Source organism: Ochotona curzoniae, unplaced genomic scaffold (assembly GCF_017591425.1).
Source record: "Ochotona curzoniae isolate NIBS_2020 unplaced genomic scaffold, NIBS_Ocur_1.0 scaffold_4505, whole genome shotgun sequence".
Taxonomy (NCBI): domain Eukaryota; kingdom Metazoa; phylum Chordata; class Mammalia; order Lagomorpha; family Ochotonidae; genus Ochotona; species Ochotona curzoniae.
This window is the reverse complement of record NW_024467118.1, coordinates 23260185-23272871: the sequence shown is the minus strand read 5'-3', so window position 1 is coordinate 23272871 and position 12687 is coordinate 23260185. Positions and strand designations below refer to the sequence as shown.

Sequence of the window (12687 nt, the reverse complement as noted above, 5' to 3'; positions counted from 1 at the left end):
AGTAACTTCTTGACATTGTCAGCTAGCGTTTCTGTGTAGAGGACAGTGTGAAAGTATTTGCTAAAGGGTCATTTTCTGAATGCAGTCACTGAAAATGGGGAAGTCTCAATTCAAGACCTCTTTTTTTTTTTTTAAGTCTTACCCAAAAGGAAGTGAGTATGAGGTGAATTGCATTAACTTCAAGTGCCGCAGAGATGAAACTCAAAGCAGGAAGTGACCTACCATAACGTGCTGGATGGAGCCACACGGGAGTCATGTGAGGAGACATGACAAAAACAGCCTTCCTTAAATTATGTGTGGCAATTGTGATCACATTCATTTTAACCTTGCCGGAACATTTCAAGACCCCAAAAGGTGAGTGTATAATTACAATGTAACCCTCCTCTTTTCAATTTCTAATTACAGCTAGTGTTTGAAAAAAGATCTTCCTGATAAGTGTTGAATAGGGCGACATCCTATGTTTGAAAAACTAATAAAATGAGATTTAATTTTAGCAGTTACCTGGCACAAATGCTTTATTCATAGTACTTAAATTATGTGGCCCACATAAGTATGAGAAGAATTGTTTAAAATCCGCGGAGCAGAGGACTCTAAAATCCCATCACATGATTTTACTCTTGGAAACACTTTCTTTCAAAACAGGTTTAATTATGCTTTTTATATTCTGGAATTATTTAATAAAGAAAGTGACAGTTAAGTTGAAATACCTGCATTCTCTCCACTGTAACAATTTCATGCAAATAAGTGTTGCTCTTTGAAAAATAAGAATATTTAGAGATTTTCAAAAGATTATTAGTATGGGTAAAAATTTAGGCAGACACGGTGAGCATTTGGAACTAGAGAGGAATTGCAACAATCAGTTGTGTGAACATTTCACAGAATTGTTACGTGATCATTGAAACTCAGATTGGATGATGCGCGAGAGATTAAACTATTCTTACATGTTACCAAAGATTTAAAAATGTGTTAAAGTGAATGTTTGAATGATAGTTGTACTCCTTAGCATTTAATGAGAAGGAAATGTTTATTTCTTAAATGCCTTCCTGATATTAAATAGCTATTATGTAAATTAATTAGAATCACAGAAAAATTTACATTTAGCAATTTGCTGCAATGAATATTTATTATTGCACATATGTAATGGTAAGTAGCCAGACAAAAACATATTGGTTAATTATATCTGATGACCTGTTGCAATTATTATTGAATGCTGTATATACTGGTACATAATGGTAGGCAACCTGATAAAAATGTCTTTGTTAATAAGCCCTCTGACTACAACTTTGTAAATAATTAAAAACTTATAATTTCTTTTGGTTTTCTGGTATTACACTGCTTAGATTAGATGACCATGCATGTATTTCTCATGCATGATTTCACTGAGTCAAAATGTACTTTAAAGAGAGGAGTTATAATAAAGATAATCCAATTTTTACCCATATGAGCTGAGAACAAGTTTATTTGGTAGTTATCTAAGGTCCTAGATATTTACCAAGTACCTATAAAAAATCAGGTTGACTACAATGAAAACCAGGACTCAGCCCATGCATGAGGTAGGAAAGCATTTATTAATTATTGGTAGTATTTTTTGAGAATTGTTGGCTACAAAAGTGTGGGTTCCTTTTTCAGGCAGATGAATTTGTTCTGAGTCCTTTGTCTAGGCTACAGCACAGTCTTTGGGTCAGTGGTAAGCACAAAGCCCCTTTGAGGCTGCTTGAATTTATGAGTAGATGAAAGAGCTGCTGTAAGATCCACTGTGGGCAAACTCCATTGGTCTAACAGTAATGGGGTTTCTCTTTGTCTTAACAATAATCAACCATCATTTCCACTGATATTTGTTCTCTTGGTTGTATAGGTAATTAAACCAGTTTCTAAGTACTACCATTGCCACCTCAAACTTAAAGTAGCTGTTTTTTCCTCCTTCATCTATAATCAGCAGAGCGCCCTTTCAGCTCTTCTTGGAGAGGTGTTTACTGGGAAATTTTGTTTCAGAGCAATGCTACTCTATGCCAACTGTGTTGGAGCAGGTGTTTAATAGGGGGGTTAAAATGGCTGCATTTCCTATGAGAATGCTGAGTTTAACCCTAGCTGTGGTTTATAACTGAAAAGGCAGCAAATGATGATCAAGAATTGGGTTCCTGCTGCCTAAGTAGGAGACCTGGTTCGGCTGCTGCCCAGGTTGTGGCCACTGAAGCACTGGGGAGCAGCCCAAGGATGAGAGCTCTCTCCCTATATTTCTTTTTGCTTCTCAAATTAAAAAAAAAAAAATCACTGCCTTTTTGTGATGTCATTTAGTGGTAGGAGGAACTTCGCACAAAGAAAAGGTCAAACATTGGGCAAAATGTTTAATACACACATGATATAATGCTTTATATTTTAAAATAATTTATGGGATACCCAGAATATATTCGGATAGCCTTACATAATGTAGCCCTTAGTAGTGAGACAAAAAGAGAATTGAATATTACTGTTCTAACTTTTTATTACTTTGTAATCATACTTCTGCTTGGCCTATAAAATGTACTGAATTGTCAAACGGTGTACTTCATAAAATAAAGTACCTGGTAAAATTATTTAGAATAAGCTATGAGTGTTCCAGAGGTGAAAATATTATCCTTGAGAGTCCCTGTCTAGTCTTACCTATCAGTTACTGTGGGGTTTTTCCTGAAACATTTTTTCAATGTTTTATGCACTTTAAATTCTTTTTTAAAAAAGATTTATTCTGGGGCCTTGCACAATGACTCAGTGGCTAAATCTGGGTGCCAGTTCGTGTCCCATTGCTCCGCTTCTTTTCTAGCTGCCTGTTTATAGCCTGGGAAAGCAATAAAGGATGGCCCAAAGTCTTGGGACCCTGCACCCATGTGGGAGACCTGGAGGAAGCTCTGGGCTCCTGGTTTTGGATCAGCTTAGCTCCAGCCGTAGCAGCCTCATGGGGAGTGAACCAGCAGACAGAAAGTTTTTCTCTGTATAAATCTGCCTTTCCAATAAAAATAAAACAAATCTTATCAAGATTTATTGGAAAGGCAGGTTTATATAGAGAGAGCTTTCGTCTGCTTGTTCACTCCCCAAAAGGTCTCAGTGACTGGAATGGAGCTGATCCAAAGCCCAGAGCCAGGAGCTTCTTCTAGGACTCCCACATGGATACAAGGGCCCAAAGACTTAAGTGATTCTTTTCTGCCTTCCCAGGCCATAAGGAGAAAACCAAATTGAAAGTAGAGCAGTTGGGACACCAATTAGTTCCCGTATGGGATACTGGTGCCGCAGGTGGAAGCTTAACCCACTATTCCTAGGTGTCAGCCCTGTATTTTAATTTCTAGGATAAACATTACAAACGATTTTTAGTTATAAATTATTCATTGACAACCTAATACATCAAATGCATTTTAAAAGACTCTTGAGGAATAATGGCTTTGCAAGTGTTAGTAGATTCAATGTCAAAATAAACAACTCTCTAAAGCTCCTCAATTAAAAATAGAACCCATGTTGGAGCCTCTTTCATCAGGAGTGTATCTGAGTCTCCGAATAATCGGAGCAGGAAAGTTCTGTGATCACCATGACTCTGGGCAAGCCACTGAGTTGAAGGTGACCTAAGACGAGGTACTTCTTCAACATCGCTTGAGCCTTAGTGGATTTGCGTCAGGCATGCAGTGGCATGCAGTGGGGAGGGTGGAGCAGTGGTGGCGGTGGGGTGTACTGGCTGGTCAGCCCATTCTGCAGCAGTGTTTAGAACCTTCCAGTTTATTTGAAAGCTGTTCACACTGCGGTTGGATGTACTCGTATTACATGTTAGTAAATGGGGATGCAATGGGGAACGCAATGGCTACAGTAATTTTGTAATTAAGGCACAAGTTTGCTGCCAACCAACCTGCTTTGGTTGGACTTAGAGCATTTACAGGAGAGATGTGGTTGACCCTCATGTAACCCTGACAATCTTTTATTTCCTTATTAAAACCATGCCAGGGGCAGACTGCAGGAGTTTTCAGTCAAGGGGAGGGACTGACTGACAAACACATCAGTGCCTCCTGCGTTTACTGAAGTAAGGATGGAAGAGGCATGTGTTGGGCACAAACCCACAGTTTTCAGGGCTGTTATGGGGGAAGCATCCTTCTCTGTTTTGAAAGCCCTAACTGCGTGAGCTGCAACCACTGCCCAAGCAGCTTTTCTAAGAAAAGCAAATGATAACTATTACTGATTCTCAATGAAAATGTTCTCATGCCAATATCTCAAAAACTCCTGTAAGCAGTGACTTACACAACTCACTATAATGTATCTGCAATGTTTTGCGGTGACTTAAGCCAGGAACAGCATGGAGGAAAACACCTTATCTGGCTATTGTGACTTCTTGCTTTTAAGAACCCAACTCCTGCTCCCTGTGTTTACTGATTTACATTTCTCCTGTCAGTTCACACTTTCTGGTGAGTATGGTATTACCTTACATCACAAAATTGAAAGGACAGAGGACAGAGGAACTTTATATCTTATGGGACAAACTCTGAAATATATTTGTGTATTTATCATAAAGACTAACATATCTAAGACAACTACAATTAATTTCCTAAAAGTGTTCCTGGGCTCTCAAAAATGAAATCCTTATTTTCTTCTTATTTGTTCTTCATAAAAACATAATCAGTAATAGGTTTTGGGATATAGTCTTGATTTTTAAAAAAATTTTTAATGAAATACTCCTACTGGGCACAGTGCAATGGCTCATTAGCTAAATCCTCACCTACTAAGCGCCAGGATCCCATAAGTGTGCTGGTTTGTATCTGACTATTCCACTTCCCATCCAGCTCCCTGCTTGTGGCCTGGGAAAACAGTAAAGGATAATCCAAAGCCTTGGGACCCTGCACCCGTGCAGGAGACCTGGTAGACGCTCCTGACTCCGGGCTTTGGTTTGGCTCAGCTCCGGCCAATGCAGCCATTTGGGGAGTGAGCCAATGGACAGAGGATCTTTCTCTCTGTCTGCCCTCTCTATAAATCTTAACTTTCCAGTTAAAAAAAATCTTAAAAAAAAGTTTAAAAAAATCATTCTTATTTACATGTACCGGATGTCAGACACTATACCAAAAATTTTTTTAACCAGATTACCTACTTCAATGCATTAAACAACTTATTCATGGTGAATCATGTTTCTCAAGATAGAACATTCTGAAAATACATTCAGAAAGAAAGAACAGGGGTTGGCACAGTAGCCTAGCGGCTAAAGTTCTCACATTGCATGCACTGGGGATTCCATATGGGTGCTGGTTTGTGTCCCAGTTCCCTGCTTATGACCTGGGAAAGCAGTCGAGGATGGCCCAAAGCTTCGGGACCCTGCACCCAAGTGGCAGACCCAAAAGAAGCTCCTGACTCCTGGCTTGGGATCGGCTCAGTTCTGGCCATTGCAGCCATTTGAGTGAACCATCGGATGGAAGATCTTCCTCTCTGTTTTTCCTCCTCTCTGTATATCTGACTTTCCAATAAAAATAAATAAATCTTAAAAAAAAAAGAATAGAACTGGATGGGTGAATTTACTTTGTTGTTAGACTTCTTACTTAATGTTCTCAATTATTACAGTTTCAAAACTGCTACTGACACACACTATTGTTATATATGCAATTTGGCTAGTATATCAAGGTAAAAAATGTTGAATTGATGCCTTATTTTTTTGCTTTGGAAAATAGCATTCTTTAGTAATCAATAATGAGAGATACTATTAAACCTCACTTGAAATACTTTGTCTTATGTTTTGGTGAGTAAATGCTTTTTATGTGTTCCTTTCTGTCCTAAAAATAACTTCTTTAAAAACAGCAATCTGGTGATGTGTCTTTCCTTTATACTATTATATGCCTTTTCTCTTATTATTTATATTTTGTCATGGATACACATTAATAATATGTATTTATTTTTCCTTGTTTGACTTCTTCAAATGATAAGCTCCATCAAATGCGGATTTGAGGGATCGTTTTTCCCTTAATGTATTTCAAGCAGTTAGGACAACATCACTCATAACGGGAAACAAATGTAAAAAGAAACTTGTTAAAGGAAACTTTTTTTTTTCTGATGTTTACGATCATTTTGTGATTGAGACTGCATCATCCTCATTTTATATTTTTGAAAGATAAGATTTTCTCACAGAACTAGAATTTTAGGTTGTGCCGGCCAGTGAAAGTCAGTTGACAGAGCATTGTATTTTAAACATAAATTATCTTCTTATGCTGCACCATTGATGATATTTTCTTTGTCATCAGGGAGGTTCACAAGGTGTATTTACTTCCATTTTTTGACAAGGAGAGTGAATAGTCTTTTCCTTGTGTCTCCAATTTGCTTTTCAGTTAGAACTTCCATAGAAGTTACCCAAAACTTTGCTCTCTATCCTCCAGGGTACATTTTAAATGGCCCTTCTCAAACATCCTGTGAATACAACCATATCTTCCTTGAACTCCCTCGCTGCTGATCTGGTCCACACCACAGGCACGTCACCCATGTACCATGTCCTATTCTTTTTTGTTTTCCACCCAGTATCACCTCAGAGGCTTCAGCTACTGTTACCAAATAGAAATATCATTGGGATTAAAGTTTCCAGTTTTATATTTTATTTGAAAGACAGAGATAGAGACACACACATCCACACATGTGCGTGTGCACACATAAACACCTGCACAAACATACACAGAGTTTGATTCTCCATTTCCCAAAATGTTTGCCACAACTAAACCAAAGCCAGAAGCCCAGAACTCATTCTTGGTATTCCCCAAGAGTGGCAAGAACTCAAGTAACCGAGTCACCGTTTACTGCTACCAGGATGTGTATTAGCAGAAAACAAAAGTGAAAGTGGAGCCAGAACTCACACCCAGACACTGATACAGGATGCGAGCATCCCAGGTGGCTGATCAACCATCCGACCAGACTCGCCCCACGAACAGGTTTCAACACATTAACGTTAGGGAAACATAAACGTTCAGCACATTATACTGGGTATGTTAACTTTTTCATTTAAAGAAAAAAAATTATTTTCATTTTAAAATCAGATATACGGAGAGGAAGATCTTCCCTCTGTTGAGTCACTCCCCAAGCAGCCGCCACAGCCAGAGCTGTGCTGATCCGAAGCCAGGAGCCAGGAACTTCTTCCTGGTCTCCTGTGCAGGTTCAGGGTCCCAAGGTTTTGGGCCATCCTCAACTACTTTTTCAGGCCACAGGCAGGGAGCTGGGTGGGAAGTGGGACTGTTGGGATTAGAACTGGCACCCATATGGGATCCCAGTACGTGTAAGGTGAAAACTTTAGCCGCTAGGTTTCTGCATTGGGCCCTGTGTATGTTAATTTTATAATTCACTGCAAAATGCTCCTCTGAGGTGATTGTAGCAATGTTTTGAGTGTCAAGATATTTCTTATTTTTTTCCAGTTTATATTTAATACATTGAAACAATTAAACTTAGATTAAATAATCCATGTGTCTTACAAAGTTCCCCAAAAACTCATTAGTAGAGGAATAACCTAGGGCTTTTGGAACTATGACCTGACCTAGATTGGTTTTCACGGCTTTGATTATCTGTCCAACAAGTAAGGTCTTCTTTAAAGTCCTCCCTTACTTTTAAAGGTCAATAAGTACTTAAGTTTTCGGTGACTACAATCAGAAAAGTACTCCCTGGCCCAAAATACCTTAAAAATGTGAGATGGAAATATCTTAAGGATTCTAAAAATACATTGTTGAGCTGTTAAGGAAATAAGAAAATTGACTTGAGATTGGAATTGACTAGAAGCTGTAACTCCTGATGGATAAGAAAGGAAAAACGCAATGGCTTTCTTGGGACGTGCCTATCAATCTCCTGTGGCCTGTGAGAGGACAGAAGGTGAAGCCTGATGCTGAGTTACTAAGGAATAACATCTTGCAGGAAACAGTTCTCTGGGGAAAAAAAAAAAAAAGAAACCTGTCTGGCTAGGAGCAAACATGTGTTTCCACACGTGTCTCTAATGAGAGAGTGAGTCATCACCGAGCTGCAGATTGAGATGGCCATAACTGAAATATGGAAGGTCATTACTCGTGAGATGTGAAAAGACCAATCCAGTAAGTTAATTGAAGTGGCTTTGGGTTAATAGTGCCATACAACTCCCAGCAAAGACAAATGCTTTCAAGCTAAACTTGCCATAATCCCCAATGATTCCAAGAACACATGCTAATAGAGATACCACAAAGCAATTGTACGCTCAATAAAGTAGACCCTGCAAAAACAACAACAACAACAACAACAAAATGGTAGAAGAAAATCTTTTGAGATTTCTGATATTGAAATTATGAAATACAAAGTATAAAATAAATCTTTAGTTAGTTTTGATGAATACAAAGTGGCATCAAAAAGTGTGAGTAAACATGGAAGAATGAATTGAGAGCCTTATCAAGCATAAATGGATTAAGGCTTGAATGGTAAGACCTGAAAATGTGAAGAAAAGGGAACAAAATGTAGGAAAAATATTCTGGCAACAATTTTTTTGGATGTGACCCCAAAAGCACAGGCAGCAAAAGCAAAATAGACAAATAGATTTATGAGACCCAAAAGCTTCTATACAGTGGAGGTAATAATCAACAAAGAGACAACCTATGAAAGGGCAGAAGACATTTCCAAATCATCTATCTCATAAGAGGGATGCTATCCTAAATATGTTCAGAAACTCACCTTAATAAGTAGGGACTCATATTGACTAAAAAATGAACAAAAGAACTAAATAGGCATTTCTCAAAACAAGACGTGCGATGGTTTAGGAGTGAGAAGGGATGGAGAGCTCCAGAGATGTTGGTCATATCTTGTTTCTTATCTGGCTGCTGCTAGGTGCGTGGGAATTTGTTGACTTTGTATGATTTCAGTGCCATTATACCTTCTGTATCACTCATGTGGGATACAGGGTTATTAAAGAGTTAAGAAGGAAAATAGACTGGATGCAGCCTTCCTGTACTGTCATCTATTTTCCCTAGCACTAGTTAGTATCCTGTATATTTCCTCTGAGAGGCTGCAGGCAGAGCCCTGGAGTTAATTCTGAAATACATTTTCATCTCTCTGAGTGACAAGGCAGACGTCTAACTCCTGGCAATATTAATGACTGTAGTCAAATTCACCAATCCTTGTTTATGGAGATGAGAATATTGCCTACCTAATAATAAAAAATGATTGAGTAGAATTATTTATTTCTTGAAATTGTACCAGAGAAGGATATGTCCTCCATTTCCTTTCCAATTGAATTATTTAAAGCTAAGATTTAAAAGCCAACAAAAAATGACCTCGTCCCCAAATATCAAGGCGGTATCATCCATTTTAGAAAGCCCTCTTGCTCTCTGCTTACATAAGAAGGCTGCAATATTGACAGTAAAATTTCTCTAGCTCCCTTCTAGGTGATATCAGAGTAATAGAAATTCAAGAAGTTGAACATTTTGTAACATGGAAAGTGCCAGGGAAGAAGATGGAAAGGTGGCAAGAAGTAAGTTTTTCATGTGTTTTAGTAATATTAGGAAAGCTGCAGTTTCTAGAGATCCATCAATGGCATATTTTCATTTCCTTCCTTTGCCATTATTACGGAAAACACTATCTTCTATTATAGTTATCGTTTGATTACAACTTTCCTTACAAACGTATTAACAAATAATAAATATATTTGAGTAAATGTTCTTCCTTCCCCCACCCCTGCAAAATTTCTTTATACTAACTAGAGTATGACATCTGTTAGGGTTGGAAATTAAATGTGAATTATTATAGAAATAATTTAAAATGTAATGGGATAGTGAGTGGCACTTTCATTTATTAAATAATAAAAAAAAATGGGTGATCAAACATTTATGAAATGACTACTTAAACAGACTCCACAAATTTTAAAAATTGCATTGATCTAAATTACTAGCTTGGTTTTCTTTTAAGTTTGAACCAGATGTAGGACTCGAAATAGTCATTCTGGGCCCAGCGTGGTAGCCTAGCAGTTAAAGTCCTCACCTTGCACGCACCAGGATCCCATATGGGCGCTGGTTTTAATCCCAGCGGCCCTGCTTCCCATACAGCTCCCTGCATGTGGCCTGGGAAGGCAGTTGAGGGCGGCCCAAAGCCTTGGGACCCTGTACATGCATGGCAGACCCGGAAGAGCTCCTGGCATTGGATAGGCACAGCTCTGGCTGTTGCGGTCACTTGGGGAGTGAATTATCAGATGGAAGATCTTTCTCTCTGTCTCTCCTCCTCTAATATATCTAACTTTGCAATAAAAATAAATAAATCTTTAGAAAATGAAAGAAATAATTATTCCACACAAAATGAAGTAATTTTTTTCATTGACTTCTGTATTATTTAGAAATCTTAAGAATGTATTTTAACCCCTCTGGTTATCTGAGAGCTGGTAAAGAAGCTGTTTAAAGATGACTTTGATGCTGCCATTATTTCCTCATGCAAACAGGTGACTTGGAGACTGAGAATTTCAGAAAGACCTTATTGGGTCATGATAGCTAAAAGGGGATTCCTGGGGTTACACAGTGAGATTATTAATATGAACTAAATCACAGCTAATCCTGTCCTAAATGAGGGATTTAAAAATTGATTTTGAGAAATGGGTTTGCATTTTAAGTAATATGCATATATTTATCCCAAAGTCCAAATTATTTTCATAGGTAATAAAAAGCTACTTAACCTTGCTGTAACTCCATGAGCTTTGCACAATCCAAAGTTACCTCTATTTTGTTGTTGACAAACACAGCTTATGGCAATTAAATATATTTTACAACCATCTGGCTCACAACATATACAGTCTTTGTCTTTCATTTCTGAATTCAGTGTCCTTCGATTACATTTCCCAAAGAGATGTTTACCGTCAGACAAAAATTTAAATTATGGTATCATCTTATTCAGTTTCATCTTTAAAGATGTTGGTAGGCTAAATAATTGCCATCAAAGATGATGGTTGCTGATTCTTGGAACCCATAAGTGTCATTTGTAAGGAAAGCTCTTTGATACATTTATTAAGATTATTGAGATGGGGAGATCATCCTGATGGGCCCAAAATTCTATCACAAATGTGCTTGTAAGAGAGAGAAAGGGGATAAAAAGAAAATGAATGAATGAAATTCTGTTTTTTGCAACAAACTGGATGCAGTTGGAGACTATTATGTATAGTAAAACAAGCCAGTGTCCCAAAAGACGAGAATTTGTTTTTTTCTGATATGGAGTAGTTAATATAGAATATCAAAAAAATGGCATAAGAATGAAACTGACATCTTTTATTATTTTTAGCCCTTGCCTAGAATTCTATGGAACTCTAGTCTTTCTACTGTTTACTTGTTTAACTTTATCGTTACTGGAAAATTAAGCCTGACAGTATAAAGAAAACTGAAATTAAATTATTGCAATAATAAAATGGGAAGAAAGAAAGAATGGAAAGAAAGGGGTATTGAGAGAAGAGGGAGGGAAGTATGGTTGTCATCTTAGAATTGTATCTATGTAACACATGGAATCTGTTTTCTTTAAATTAATTAAAAAATTGAGAAAGAAAGCAAACAGGGGAAGACTTGACCCAGACAGAAGAGTAGAAAACAGAGTGACAGAGAATGTGCGACCTGGAGACAAAGATTACAGTGACTCAGCCACTGACATAGGACTGTCCCCAGCCTCCAGAGATTGGAAGAAGGGCCAGAAATGGACTTTTCCCAAGAGCCTTCAGAGGCAGCAGGAGACGAGGAACAACCTGACTTTAGATCTTTTGACACTGAGGCTAGACTTCAGCCCTCCAGGGACGGGGTGGAAAGGGGATGCGCTTATTTCAAACCACTGATATTGTGATACTTTCTTATGTAGGCTCTAGGAGAATAATACAGAGAAACCTCCTGTATTTTCCAGCTGCTGTTCAACTCCAGGAAATTGTCTTCAGTCTCTATTTTGGAACAGATGAATTTTGAAGAAGTTCGTTTGTTATAAGAGTTTTCCCAGAATACAGAACAGTGAAGTTCTAGGGTTCCTACACTGCTTTTATAAGCACATCTGCTCTCTGAAGATTAACAGGGAATGGTGAAATGCTTACTTAGATTTTGTTCATTTATAGTCAAAGAAATGTTTCTCACTGATAAGCTACAATGGACTGTTTCCTAAGGAAAGCTGGGAGCTTATCCTGTATTTATTGGAATGCCCAATATTCAACATTTTGCAGTAAAGAATTTCTTTCTTTCTTTTTTACAGGAAGAATTTTGGAGCTAACCTGTCTGAAACTTTGTTTAAAACCCAATTTGACCCATTCACTCTCCTCCTTCAATTTGCCTTTCATGACTTTTTTGAAACCAGTTAAAGAAGCTCAGATTATTCTGGAAGTCTTTCTAAACCACTCCGATTTTGAAAACGTCACGAGGACTTGCCAAGACATCACAAGCAAATTCCAAATGTGCTCTTTGTGTTTGGTTTGTGAACCTAAAGGAAACGTGAGCTCTATTTCTCAGGAAGAAACATCAACAGGTAAACAGAAAGTAAAAATAAAGCATAATATAGATTAGCTTGCTCTGTTAAAAGTAATGGTACTGTCTCTGGAACACTCTGTGGCGTTTCTTTTGACGGGAAATTTATTGGTTATGCTGGTTTATTTTGCTTTAATGAAAACAGACTATTAAACCATCAGAATTGCATGGAGATTCACACATATTGGATCATTAAAAGGCTCTTTAGCATGTCTTCATTAAAGGAGTCAACTTAAAAATTAAT

At 37.8% G+C, this 12687-nt stretch overlaps 1 protein-coding gene across 5 annotated transcripts in view; it reads left to right on the top strand.

Moving 5' to 3' along the window:
- Positions 1-229: 229 nt before the first annotated feature.
- The window catches only part of TMEM156 (transmembrane protein 156), a 32662-nt gene continuing 20204 nt past the window's right edge, over positions 230-12687 (top strand). For all 5 annotated transcript variants that reach the window (XR_005882244.1, XM_040966255.1, XM_040966254.1 and 2 more), the window contains exons 1-2: positions 230-354; positions 12175-12444. Coding sequence is in view for 4 of the 5 variants with exons in the window: in XM_040966255.1 (XP_040822189.1) it covers positions 267-354; positions 12175-12444 (358 nt within the window). In the remaining variant the exon portion in view is untranslated. The remainder of the gene's footprint in view (positions 355-12174; positions 12445-12687) is intronic.